Raw genomic sequence first — 14857 nt, forward strand, 5'->3', positions numbered from 1 at the left:
TGGGGGGGGGGTGTTAAACCATCTAAAAAAGACAGACTTAAATTAAAAAGCCGTCTTTTATTAGAGCTAATATATTTCAAAAACTGTTATAGTATAAAAAAAAGATATAAAGTTGTCAATTAATTAGTACATTAATGTGATTGTATGTTACGAACAATTTGGAACTCTTTTGAAACAGTTCGGAGCAACAGCTTAAACCTTGGAAGCGTTAAGAATAATTATTTTAAACTGCTTAGAATTACAATTAGAAATCAACTTACTTATCTCAGCATAAGTATGTGACTAGTACAAAATTACCCATTAATTGCTAATAGTCTAACTTTTTAACCAAAATGAAATTTTTTCAAACAAATCCTAAGTTTAATACAAAATACCTAATTTATAGAAGATTTAGAACAATTTTAAAAAATAATTATTCTGAATCACTTTAAAGAGAAATAAGGTAGAATTAGAACATGATTGGAAAAGGTAAAGATTTCAGACAAAAATGTCTGGTTTTTGAAGCAGATATGGATACAGCAATTATGCCATAAAAATTATAGCGTTTTATTTATTTATGGAATAAATGCCCATAAAAAATTAATATCTTAATATATTTTACTTATATTATTTTACTGATTACTCATTAAAAATTAATTTCAATGTGTGTATGGTAATTTTGAATTATAAAATATTAAAAAGTCAATAAAGACTGGCTTTTTTTAAAATAAATGCTGGTCTTTTTTATAAAAACCGGTATTGCCTTTTACAAAAACGGCCAGCTTTTTTGCAACCCTGTTTTTAATGAAAATTAACTTTAAAATTTTACGAATGTTTTTGGTAAAAGTAATACAGATATGTGTACCTGTTTTTTTTAGGATGATGGATGATTTGATCATAATTTAATAAAGAATTTCAGATAAGATTTCTTATAAGAGCATTAAATATGTATTTTAATAAATACATTACAATAAAAAGATAAGATGTGAATATTTCTAATTAGTTTTTCAGTTCATTAATTTTTTTAGCACTAAAGTTTGGCCTTCACCTTTAATAAGAATGTCATTGTAAATTTTTTTTATGCTATCATGCGTTTGTGTTACAACATGTTCTTACTAAATTAAATTTTTTTTCTACATGTAGTTAAATTGTTTCATTAAAAAATATAAGTCTTTAAATTATCATGTGTTCCAAAAATGATCAGTGATTTGAAGTATCAAATAAAGAAAAATTAAAAGCAACAGTTTGCTGCATTCTGCTTTGAAAACTGCCGTTTTATTCCAACTAATTCTCAAAACTAGTTACTAAGTAGGCTAACAGATGGTCCTGTCGATAGAAAAACGATAAAACAATGCCTTCAGCTGCATGTTAGACTAATGCAACTGAAACATTTACACAGGCCTCTGTTAATTTTGTCCCTAGACTGCATCACGTTGTTGTTGAAAACAATGTTATTTTGAAATCATTGTTTTATAACTTTTCTTACTCAGTAGTGCCATCTGTTGACAAACTTTGTAAGTAAAATTGAAAATTGGTGGAAAATCTAGTTTCCTTTGCAGAATCTCTTTCTTTTATTTCTTCTTTCCTTTCTTTATTTAATTTTTCAAGACGTCAGTCATTTTAGTGGCATCTAGTGTAACTAATCCTTTGTATATCTGTTTAAGCCTAGTGTATTAATTTTTGTATGCAATGAAATGTATCGAATAAAAATATATCCATTTACGCATAACCGATATTCTGTATTATAGTGACTGGGGAAATCATAGCATCAGGTTTGACACTTATGTCAATGATGGCAGCTGTCAGGCGAAGAGACGATGGCATACTAACTGGAACACTCTCATATACTGGCTGGATGACAATCATGATCTCTCGTGCCATCGCCATTTCCCTTGCTACAACAGTCATCCATGGATGGATGGTCATCGTATGCATCCTTCATGGATTGTTCATATCAACATGGATAAGTTCCATCGCCACAAGGACGCATTACAAAGAATCCCCATCCATGGTGTTCACAAAAAAGAGAAAAATCGCCATGTTCTTTCTTGTCTTCTCAGTCTTTGGTCTACCTTCGCTTACATATTGGCCTATAATGTTCGATTTAAAAAAGCATAAAAGACCACTGATATTTTTGCTTGTACTTTTAATAGAAAATGTAGCATTCACTGCCCTTTGGATAGTATTTAAGGAACACAGGGACTTGCAGAAGCATGATTTAATTCTTGCATGCACCATGGGTGGCTGTTTTGCGGTGGGAGCATTCTTTTTGCTGTTTTATATTTGTTGTAAGCCAAAATACACAGATTCTGTTGTGTATCATGACATGAAAGTGAAAAATGCTGATTCCTTTGGAATGTACTTTGATTTTTGTGATGCTACATTTAAATTATCCAGGAAAAAAGAAGTTGAGACCAAGTTGAAAGAAATACGGGATAAAGGAATGCTACAGCAATGATAACAAGTGAAGAAAGTGTTTTTAAATTAAAAATTTCATCCTAAAATTTAAGGGCGATGCAGATTTATTTTAAAGTACCTTTGTGTAGTTTAACAGTTTGTTCAAGAAATTAAGGTTTAATTGAAACTGCTATGTTATTGATGTTACAATTATTGCAGAGATTTTAAATTTGTTAAATAAATTTGTTTTTTTTAACAAATTATAGTTAATTTTATTTATAACATGAAATTATGTTAGTTTTGTTTCTTTAATATTCTTAAAATATAATGCATAGTTAATAAAATAAGAAATGTATAAATGTAAGTTTTGAATGTTTCCATTTTAAAATTCATTATTTTTAAATACGGCATTTTTAAGAAATTTTATGTTCCTAAATTCTTAGGCTTTTTTTTTGAGTAAAATTTTTATGTTTGTACTGGTAAAGATCAAATTTGTTTGAAATTTTTATCATAAAAAAAAATTATCATGAAAAATAACAATATGAAATTTATGATGTATACATTCATCAAATTTAGTAGAAAATGTTAGCAATAGTATAAACTAGCACAAACTAGTTTAGCACTAGCACAAAGTTTTCTGATATGTTTACTAAAATTACTTAATGGTAATACAGTGAATGCTTAATATAATTACCCCTGTAGTTCAGAAGAAAATAAATTTAAGAGTGTTGTTTGCTTTAATAAAAAGCATGGATTGTATTATAAAAAAAGTATAAGGTTAAATAACATTCAACCATAAAAATTTGAAATGTTTGTTGAATAAGAAAGTGTGTAAATTGTGAATATATTTTAATAAATAAAAATTCAATTTAAAAATAAATTATAATACAAAGTAGCATTACATGATATATAAAATTTTGTGCTTGTTGAAATAATACATATTTAGAGATTACAACTTTTTTAAAGATTATAACTCAGAAGCTATTTTTTGAGCTCTTAACTCATCCAGTTTCTCTAATTCTTTTAGTCTCTGAAACGAATGAAAAATTAAAAATAATTAATAAGGTATAATAATAATTTGTTTCTACTTATGGCATTTAAAATACAGTAGAACTGGGACATTCATTATCCAAATCCCTTTTAATTGAACACCTAAGTTAACAGCAATTGATTTTTTTTTCTTTCTGTTCATTTAGTTAACATGTTGTCATAATAAAGCTATAAATGAAATATTCAAATTAAAATGCTTCATCCATACTTGTTACTTTTTATTTTCAACATCATAAATTATAATTAAAATTATAGGTATGGAAACCACTAGATATCTTACATAGCCCGGTTGGGTAGTCTGTGAAGATGTGGGCTGCTCCGGTTGTGTGTATCTATAGTTACTTTCATAGAATATGTATGCAATTATTTGGTAGAATTAAAAATGTGACGCCTAGGTCTCGTATCCAAAGTTCATGTTGCATTAAAATGTGAAGTTGTCTAGAAATTTCAAAGGTCAAATGACGACTTGATTGGACTGAAAGATGAAACCATGAGAACCTAATCAAATTTTTTACTGAAAAAAAATTTACTAAGACAAATATCTTAAAGAGCGTAGCATCAATCTCAACAGACTATCATGAGATCTAAAAAAATATTTGATTGATAATGGCTGAAGAGATATGTCACAATAATGTTATGACAATTGTTTAGTTGCACGATCATCGCATTTTCAATTAAAAGAAGCTTATTATTTGTGGGGGGGGGGAGTTTAATTTCACAGTGAAAAATCCTGACAAAGGTTTGTTAAGGAAGATAAATACATTAAATCAGCTAACAATTCAGAATGAGACACAACTACTTTTAAACTTTTCGACAGAAAAAACTTAAATTATTTTAAACTAAATTCTTTATAGTACAGTACAGAACCCGTTATCCGGAAATCAGAAGACCGGAAAACCAAAAAACCGGAACGAAATTCAATTAATTTTCCCGCCATTTTCAAAAAAATATTTTTTTTTTCCTCATAAGATTTTAGGATTTTTTTTTCTTTTTTGAAAGATGTTTACCTTACCATCATTTTGGAAATAATCATTAGTGTATTACTTCTTTTTTTTAAGATTATTTCCAAATTTATTTTTTTTAGTTGGGTTTAACAATAAAAAAAAACGGCTTTTTGCAGCAATTCAGAAAGCCGAAAAAATCAGTTATCCTGAATAGCGATGGTCCTGATCGTTCCGGATAATCGATTCCCTACTGTAATAATAAAATTTCCATTTTCAGGATTTATCAATAAAAATATCAGTCACAATTACTTTGGATAATTGAGGTTCTACTATATTTCAAATAAAAATTAGAGCACATTGAGATAAAAAGATGTGAAAAAAAGTATGTAAATTAAGTAATACAAATCCTTTTCTTTATGTTAGAATAATAATTATATCAATTTATTTTCACCACAAATATTAACTTTTCTCACTATTCAATAATACCTCTTAAAGCATTTAAAAGTAATCATTAAATTATTCTATTTAATATCTTACAATTAATAATGTTTGTTCAAAATGTTTAGACAACGTAATTTAATAAAGGCGATAAGACAAGCAAATTGGAGGCTTAATTTTGAAAGCAGAAAAACTATCTCAATCTATAGTAAAAAATAAAGTTAATATCTAAAAAAACTATAAAAATGAAAAACTATATAAATATTGATTGTACAGTGGTGCAGTTGGTTAGGACATTGGGGGGTAGTGAGTTCCATTCTGGTACCTGAAAAAATAACCGACATATTTCTGCTGAAAGGCGCAGGTTAAATCTGCCACGGCTGAAAATCCTCTCGTTGGTTGTGGTGAGGAAGTTTGAAGAGAAAGGTGCCAGCTCAGGCACTATCCACCTCATCTGATAAGGCTCAATTCTTACCATACCCATCAAAAGATAAAGCCCTAAAACTATGGTTAGGTGCTCGGCGATAGTTGGGTAATGTGTCCTTGTGAACATTTTAGAAGTTCAAGAAGAACGTGGATAAGTTCTCTTACAATATAAAAGCTGTTAATATTAAGAATTTTACCAGATGTATATTTAGAAATAAATTATGTTTGGTTAGAGACTCTTCATAAAATCCTGAAATCTTAAAATGAGTCCTTCACAAAATCAAAATTACAAAAAAGTCCCTTCACAAAATTAAAATTTCGGAAGAAAAAAATATTTCCCAAAAATCCTAACTTTTTTTAAAAAAAAAAAAAAAGAAAACCTGTTTTAAAATTCCAAACTTCATGAAAAAATCTATCACCAAAATCTGAATCTCAAGAAAAAAAGACTCTTTATTATATTTGCTCAGATAGAAATTTGTTTTCATGTACTCTCAGAAAATAATCTTTTCTTAAAGTCTGAAGATTTATAAAATGTATTAATTAATAGACGTAGCAGTAGAAGAGTTAGAAGAGAGTAGAAAAGTTTCAGTAAAGTAATAGTTACTAATGTTACACTTTTGCTAATTATTTTCTTACTTATGAATTTTCTTTACATTTTTTTTTTGTGGGTAATGTCAATAAAAACTAATTTTGTAAACCCATGTTATTATAACTTTAAATGTACCTTTGATATTATTAAAATTTAAGATAAACATTTAATTTCGAAAAAAAAAAATTTACTTCAGCCTGGTACATTTTCCTTATTTGTCTGTCTCATTGCATAATATAAAACATTTTGAATAAAACTTAATTTCAGGTTTGATTTTAATAAGATTTAAGTTATCACACTAACATGTGCTTTAATATAAGTTTATTTTAGCATATTGAATGTGCTTGTTCGTTCATTTTATTCTTCTGTATTCAAATAAATATAAAAAATTGAACTGAAACACTATAACTATACACAGTACACTAAAAAAACATTGGAATGCCATGAAATAAAAGAATTATTTAAGAAATTATGCACAATATTTAAAACACAAATTAAGTGTTTAAATACCAAAATAAATAATTGACTATAACTTATTTCTTTACTTACCACTGATATTTGACACTGAATTTCAGGTAAGTATTTTTTAGCCAATCCCAGTTCTCGCATGTCTTCAATAAATTCTTTTCTTTCCTTTATTTCCAAGAGTACTAAAACAGTGATTCACTCAATAAATTTTAAACCCATTAAACACTATTTAGAAAAGAAAAATTGTACTAAATTTCTCTAATTTATTTGTTTTACAATAAAAGAATGCTGTTTATGGAATATTATTGTGATTAAGTATTATATATAAAAGCACTAACAGTTCGGCATCATCACATATTTTTAAGAAAAGTTCCTACATGTATTACATTGCATAAAAATTTGGTTTCTTCTAAACTTTTTGTGAAAACATATAAGCAACCAAAATTGGACTGGACTAATATCTAAATAATATTTGTTTAATATTACAAAAACATTTTATTTTTAAAAAAAGAGGACGTAAAAGTCAATTTTAAGACATTTTAAGTAGGTTCAAAAGAAAAAAAAAAAAAAAGAAGTTATGACAGTATAAATATAACAATTAGACTGTTTCTTTCCTCCCTTTCTTATTCAAAACAAGGCTTGTATTTAAAAAATGCACAAAATAAAATAAAAACCAATAATTTTTCAATGCATTATTTTATCTTTTTTTATGTAAGTTGTTCACTAACAAATAATAATGAAATATTCTTTCTTCACAAAATATAATAACAAATTTGACAAAATCTAGTTCATTCTACATTTTTCATGTTTATATTACATGAAAAATGTCAAATTAAGGAAAGTTTTTACTTGACAAAGATTTTAAATAAATTGAATACTTTCCAAAATGTTTCTTAAATATTAGCTTTTTCAAAACAATAAAAAACTGATATACTTTTGTTAAGTATACAAATATATTACAAATACATTTCCATAGAGAAAATAAAATGTTTTAAATTATAAATATAAGACATTTTATAATAAAATTAAAAGCTTGAAGTTTCTGTTAATCAATAAGCTTCAAATTTTCACCCAGAAGAGCAAAATTAAATAGTAAGAGATAATGATGATAAAATAAACTGTAAAACAATGTTTTTCTTTTAAATCATACACCCTATTGCAAAGGGGGTACAAAAACTGAGTTTTTTCCTATGTGCTACAAGCCCACAGAGCATCTTACCCTTTTTAATGTAACATTTTATTAACCTTTCTCTTAAAAATACTGCATTTTGAGCTAGTATTTTGCTATTATTCCAATCTTAGATTAAGTTCTAAGCATTACAAAAAAATTTCAATATCCAGTAATATTTTCAACATCTGTATAAATACAAATATTTGCAGCAAAAATCTTACTTTCATCAAATAAATCAGTAGAATCTCTGGTATCATCAATGTTATCTTTCAATGCTGGCTTCATTTCTTTGTCAATGTCTTCACCGAATGCCATAATATTTTGAAATCTTTCTTTTTCTTGAGGTGGTCGCGCTAAAATAGATCTAGTAACTTAAGCAATTTTATAGTTATTACAATTTAAAATAAAGTAACTCTTTAAAAACAATCTTAAAAACTATTCTATTCAAGTACAATACAAAATGTGGTAATGCTTAATACATTTATAAGCTACCTCCTCTATAAATTGACCACTGTCAAGGGGTAACTGTTTACCATCACAAATGGCCAACTTACACAGATTTCACAAAATAGATGAATTAAATAGAGATTATAAACGTATAAAAGTAATTAATTAACCTGGTAATGTTATAGAAAAAATACAATATTCTTCATAACAATGGTATATATATAAAAAATTCAGATGTAAACAAATATAACTTCACAAGATTAAGATAATATAAAAATATTTAATGTGATTTAATACTGATTTTATTAGTATTTAGATTATTAGTCCATATTGTTTGTGCTAATTGCAATCATCAAGCCACCAGAGACATTGCCCAGTTATTATACACATAAGAAATTCGAAAAAAAATATTTATGGTGGTTAAGCTACGAGTTTTTATCAAGAAAATTCAGCACACTATATGTTTGTACAAGTTTTTTAAACATACACAACAGTAAAAAAAAAGAAATAGTGTAAGAAGTTAAAATAAACTGATGAAATTTGAACACCCAGACTTACTTTTAGATGGATTTGGTCGGTATTTTTCAACATTATAACTTCCAGATTCTACTATTTGTTTTCGACATCTCTGTATAGGTTTTGGTGGCAACTTTAGGGGAGACGATTTAACTTCAGTTTTCACGATGTTTTTTGATTTAATCAGATCTTTCGGGACAAATGGAATTGGTTTGCTCGCATTAACACAACTAAGAACTTCATTTTGCAGTCTTTGGTTTAAATTCACTTCTTTCATCAGTGATATAAGAATGTTACTGGTATTTGATCCAACTTTTTTGGATGTAGGATAAGTAAAATTTCTTTTAACACATCTTGGTTTTTCCATATTTATGTAATAATATTTTAAATACTTTTCATAGAGAAATTATGTACTAAATTAAAAACTAAATATAGTAATATAAAATTTAAAACAAAGCTAGTTCATTATTTGAGAGAACATGAGCTCGCGTTTTCTATAATAACAAGCAAATAATTGAAACTATCTCGCTGTTACTACTTTTGAGGTTACGACACAAATATTTAAAGTGCATGTTTGTATTGAAATGTTATTTTACGGTTTTGAATTCACAAATTTGGAATTCAATTGCTCATTTTTTGTTTTTACAAATTGGGTTAAAAAATTGTTTACATCACGGTTGTTAAACAAGCGGATGTAGCTAAATTTTAACTGTAGACTATAAATTTTTTTTTTGTTTAAAAAACATTTTGTGAGGGACTTTAAAGAAGAATCTTTCGATGACTTTTAAAGAAAACTAAATGCTAATAAAATCTACGAATGTCTTGATTAAAATAAATTTCATATGAAACTCGCCGCCTTTTTTTATATTTTATGGCAATAAAATTCAATGTAAGCTACAAGTAAATTATAAATTCCTTAGAAAGTTTCCAAACTATTCAATTACTCTCCGAAAAAATATTTTGAATATTGATAAATAAGATTTGTAATCGATTAGTTTAAAGTTAACGATTTCACAAATTTTCTTGATCTTCCTATCTACTTAATTCTGTAGTTTGATTAAATTATGGCTGGTTTAGCGCCAGGCATTCATATAGTAGATGAATTCGAGAAAGCTTTCCAAGTATGAAAACTTACAAAATATAAATGATTTATTATATTTTTTTCGTTGTACTTATCTGTATTGTATTTTTTAGGATTGCCTCGCAGTCTTAACAAATCCTGATCATTTCAACTCGCGTGATTCTGATGAAACAAGAACTTGTAAGGAAAATTTACTATATGTGTTGTATATCATTTATAATTTTGTTATCTTTAATTAGGGAATATTTCCATATGTATATCGTGGGATATCTGTTCCTGTTCGCTCCGACAATTATCACCCCCCCCCAAAAAAAATAAATGGTTTTGGCGCAGGTATCGATGTGGAAATCTTCCAATAAAGAGCTATTCTCTATCTTATCTTCCTAATCTGTAACATTCCTCCTACGAAATTTGTAGTAAAGCTTTTTTTCATTAGCTTCATCGGAAATATGTCAAGTTCATTTGAATAAGCAGATTGTCTTTTTTTATTTCAATTTTCATTACATACTCTCCAAAATAGTTCTTTTATAAATCTATAAATATTTTAAATCCCCATATGTAATTATGGCTTTTGTTTGCAATTCATTTCAAAATCGAAGCATATAAATAAGATTTTTTTATTGTTTCATCTCTTTCAGCTGTTGATCTTACTATTCAGCATTTCTTGGATGTATCAAAGCAAATGGATTGTTTCTTTTTACAGAAGAGACTTTTACTGTCTGAGCAGAAACCTGAACACTTATTGGTTGAGGTAAAACTCCAAACATTCATATATTTTAGCAATTAATTACTTAATAATCATTATTCTAAATGAGAGTTAATGGAGATTACATTCTAGATAAAAGTATAGTTTTAATTTATAATAATAGATTTTTACCATTTAATCTATATAACGTAAAACAGGATAATGGTTAACTGTTTTTTTTTTTTTGCATAGTGAATTAATTTTTACTTTATGGGATTGTTCTTTCTTTAACTAACCCCATGACCATTGAGCTCCTAGGCAAAACTCTTCGGAAAATGTCCTACTTACCACTATTTTAACATTGCATAACATGTTAAAAAAACTATAAATATATATATGTGCTATATTTATATAGTTTGCAGATAAATGACTTTAATGTTTAAAAAATTATAATTTTAATATTATATCCTAAAAAAATTATTCATTTTAAATACAAATTACAATGTTTTCACTACAGCGCGAGAACGCGAGAATCTTGCATATTTTTTTATATTCTCGCATTAAAAAATGATTACCGCGAGAAATTCGCGCATTCTATAAACCAATTTCAAAATTCGCGAATTTCTCGCATTTTGAAAAAAATTTCTCATTTGCGCCATTTAGAATAAAATCCGTTTCACTTTTCTTCCTGGATCTTTTATTATTTTCAACATCTGTCCCATTATCTAGCTTCCCTATTTACCAGTATTGTTCAGAACCTTTTCGAACAACAGAACACCATCCTTCCGAACCACGGAACCTCTTTCAGAACGCATTTCTCTGCAACCACTTGTTTACCGTAGGTAAGGTTTCTTCACGTAAGACGTTCAAATTTTTTGCTCGTTAATGTAAGATGGACGAATACCTTGTAAAGCCAATATCTTCTACTCCGAAACGGACAAATGAAAATGAAACAAATGTGGGTAGAAACGATCAAAACGAAACAAATACACATTTGAGCAACCTAATGAAAACGTAGATGTAGAACATTTTCCATATGATGATGCAGCAAAAATATTCTATGCTTTAAAAATTAGAAGATGTTAAAATGCATTATAATTAAAGAAATGATTTTTTTGTTCAAGTCTTTGTGTGTGTTTTTTTTTTTAATTTTTGAAATCTCGCCCTGTTTTTGAGAAAGGGTGAGAAATTCTCACCCATTTTTTTTCTGAGATGAAAACACTGAATTATTCCGTTTATGGAAGTTGCAACTGATGAAGATGTGAATTTCTCACCTATGTAGATAAAGAAAATGTAAAAAAATCTCCCCGTATTTTAGGACTGGAAAGTATAAAAACTGAGCCGTAGGCAGAGGGTTAAAAATACTGTTATGTATTCTTGTTGGTAATCTGCATTTTTGTAGTTTGATAGGTGCTGTTTGAAATTTATTCTTATCAGAATTTTTTGAATTATCAATTTGATATAAACTCAGTGTAATAATAATCTCTTAACACAGGTTACACTAACACAGTATCATAATAAACTGTTGTTTAGAGATCATACCGTATTTCTCATTTATTTATCCTTTTAGTTTATTATATTTATAATTTGTGTCAAACTTGTTCAAGTTTTAAAAAGCATTGATCAATTTCAATTATTTTTGTTTCAATTGTATTTCATTAAAACCCAAATATTCTAATTTTTTTTTAAAAAAAGAATGGCTAATTTATGGTTTATATTTTTTCAGAGCATTCAAGAGCTTAAAAACGAACTTGCTAGAAAAGATGCTCTCCTTGACAAATATCATGAAAAGATCCAAGTATGGCAAAACCTTCTACAGGATGTTCCTGGTATGCCTCGTCCTCCCCCACCGGCACCCCCTGCTCCTTCGCAGCCAACTCAAAGCATCCCACCTATGCAACCAGGTCCATCCAATCAAATACCACCTCAAGTTGGACAATCAGGCGCTGCGCCTCCCACTCATCCGCACCACATGATGCAACATCATGGTATACCACCAATGACATCATCACCTGTGCCTATGCAACCAGGCATGGTTATGCAGCCTCAACAAATGCATCCTCAACAACATGCTATGGCTGGAGCACAGCCTGGTGGACTGCAAGGCCCCCTTGCATACCTTGAGAGAACTATGTCAAATATTGGAATGCCGGATACTAGTGGACGATAGTATTTCCATATCAACTAAAAAGCTTTTGAATTGACTGAGTTTTCAAGAATAGTTTTTTTAAAAAAAATATTTTTACAATACCTATTTAAAATTGTATGATTTGTAAGAGGAGGTTCATTCACAAAAGTGTGCTTAAATGCAGCCTGGTTTCTAAAAGTGTTAATAAAATCAATGAAAAGATTTTGTAAAAAACAAATTTGTTCAATTTACTATGTTCTTATTGGATTATTTAAATTTGTAATCTCATAAAAAAATGGCTTTAAAATAATATTCTTTACAAATATATATTTTCTCTCAAAATTTTTTGTTGTGTGCCAGCTAAATCTTAAATGAATCTCTCCTGCTTGTTGTATGTCAAAGTAAGATTTCATTTTTTTGAAATCAATAGAAAAGTTTGGTAGTGCTATGAAATACTAGTAGCAAAACCAGGATACTTATTAACATTTTTACAGTGCATTTTGGGATACAGAAAATGCAACATAATCATTACTGTGTGATATTGCAATAAAATGATTACTGAATTGGAAAATGTGGTTAATTTACGACTTAGTATTAAAAAGTAACTGCACAAATTCGAAATTCTGTTGTCACAATAACATCATATTACTGAATTTAAAAACCTCATCCATTTTTCAGTTGTTCATGTTGAAATAGATAAAAAAAATCAACAGAAAAAGATGAAGAAAAAGATTAGAAAACTATGTTAGCAATGAAATCGTCATGATTAAAGTGCGCAAAAAATGATTACTCGAATTTGAAATTTACGTGTTGCAATAATATTGTATTAAAAATATCAGAGTTTTCAAAACTACATGAAAAGGGTCATAAAATTGAAAAGTAATTAAAAATAACTGTCAAGAAAATAGTCGGAGAATGACGTGGATTTACAATGTAACCATTGAACATCTCAAAGAAGTAAAAGTTATTTTCAAAGAACAAAATCATCATGCAATTTAAAAAAAATAATTATGTATAAATAAAAGTTCTCATCAACAAAAGCCTCCAACTGCATTATATTTTCAAGCTTCATTTTATTCTAAAATTAAAAAAAAAAAAAAAGAGTTGAATAGTTTCGATTAACAATTCCTTATAACAAACATTTTATTCCTATTAAAGATTACAAAGTAAATCAATTATTTTATTTTATTTAGCATGATTTTCTTATTGCTGTATCAATATTTACTCAAGTTTAATTTTAATATTTCATTAATGTGATATTAATAAAAAGATTTTTTGTGCTTTGTAAAAAAAATTGAGTAAAATATATTCTCTTGTATTGAACTTGGTAATATTTTGTTCAATAGGTTTCCTACTATCCAATGTCTATAAAATTTTTTCGAATCTCTATTTAGTAGCGTTATATTATTATGCATTTTTATATGGCAAAGGTTGAGAAATTGTTTAATTTTTTCTCCTCACAACTTTGCTATTCTGTGTTAAGAGTTTGTACTCTTGATAACCAATAGTAATATAAACACTCAATTACAAAATCATTTTTGATAAATTGTGACATTAATCACAAGCTTTTACATGGAAACATATTTAATTTTTTAAACTATGTTACATGTTTTTTTTTAAAAAAAATGCTTAAAAAATTCAATTTTATGTAACTATAGATCTCCTACGAATCACAAACATGCTCGAATAAGAACATTTTCCTTTTTCACAGTTTCAGACACATATATGATTCAATATTAGAATACTTTTAAAAGGCCATACTCAAAGCTTTCTGAAATTTATTTTATTGTAATATTTATAGGGCTATAAAGTTAATTTTTAAAAAAAAATTTTGTTTGTCCCACAGAGGACAATTATAAGACACAGTTTTCAGTAGATCACTTAAGTATAGCATCACTAGCAGATGCCAGTGAGCCTGCCAACGGACTGAGGGTGTGTGGTATCAATCCTCATGAAATGTTCCACTGTTAAGTGCTAGACTTTGTGCACAGGTCATAGGGCTAACAAAATTGGGTAACCGCCCTCCCCCTCCACACATAAAGAATAAAAGTTGTAATGTCATATCTTTGGATTGTTCCCTATTGTGCATAACTAGTGTAATGTAAATAAAGTACTACTTTTTTTAAAAACAAACTTTTTGAATAGTAGTTCTGAACTAGGTGGCCATGTTCGTGAAACAAGCTTTAGTCACCATAACTGATATAATTGGAGAGATACTACAAGCAACTGCACAACTGTCCAAAAGAGGAAGATAGCAGAGTTTTTTACTACACTTGGTGAATTTATCCTTGAATCTTACCTTATTACACATCAAAGTTTTATTAACTGTATTGAGCTTATTATTCCCTTTTTTAACCTGCCTAGAGACACTTCAAATTATACCAAAGTTGCTTATATTATTGAACTAATTCAGCTCTGCAAATAGACAGCAATTCAGCTATTTTTGATTTGCAAAATTATTTACTAGAAATGATTTCAAGAAAATTTTTTAACAAAAAAATTAACTTATTAGGCTTATAATGGCATAATAAGTGAAAT

General features: G+C 27.8%; 3 protein-coding genes across 4 annotated transcripts in view; 2 read left to right on the forward strand and 1 right to left on the reverse strand.

Annotated features, from left to right (window-relative positions):
- LOC107436658 (uncharacterized) overlaps positions 1–2636 on the forward strand; it is a 28857-nt gene extending 26221 nt beyond the window's left edge. The window contains exon 4 of the mRNA XM_016048446.5: positions 1728–2636. Within this exon, the coding sequence (XP_015903932.3) occupies positions 1728–2437 (710 nt within the window). The 3' untranslated portion in view covers positions 2438–2636. The remainder of the gene's footprint in view (positions 1–1727) is intronic.
- Positions 1–9221, reverse strand: part of LOC122268945 (UPF0193 protein EVG1) — a 39387-nt gene extending 30166 nt beyond the window's left edge. Inside the window, exons 1-4 of one of the 2 annotated variants that reach the window (XM_043039910.3) lie at positions 8468–9221; positions 7684–7815; positions 6373–6473; positions 3211–3406 (exon numbers count right to left, since the gene is read on the reverse strand). In XM_043039910.3, coding sequence (XP_042895844.1) covers positions 3344–3406; positions 6373–6473; positions 7684–7815; positions 8468–8792 — 621 coding nt within the window. In that variant the 5' untranslated portion in view covers positions 8793–9221 and the 3' untranslated portion in view covers positions 3211–3343. Of the gene's footprint in view, positions 1–3210; positions 3407–6372; positions 6474–7683; positions 7816–8467 lie in introns of those variants that run through there. The other variant, XM_071182565.2, reaches the window with a different exon arrangement.
- On the forward strand, positions 9191–12890 carry MED28 (mediator complex subunit 28). Its single transcript, XM_043039905.3, has 4 exons — positions 9191–9546; positions 9620–9686; positions 10145–10257; positions 11918–12890. Exons 1-4 carry the CDS (start codon positions 9490–9492, stop codon positions 12359–12361), a joined length of 681 nt encoding a protein of 226 aa, XP_042895839.1. The 5' UTR covers positions 9191–9489; the 3' UTR covers positions 12362–12890.
- The last annotated feature ends 1967 nt before the right edge of the window (positions 12891–14857 follow it).

This window comes from Parasteatoda tepidariorum, chromosome 4 (genome assembly GCF_982258835.1).
Source record: "Parasteatoda tepidariorum strain Cologne lab strain chromosome 4, Ptep-v5.0, whole genome shotgun sequence".
In the NCBI taxonomy this organism is placed as follows: Eukaryota; Metazoa; Arthropoda; class Arachnida; order Araneae; family Theridiidae; genus Parasteatoda; species Parasteatoda tepidariorum.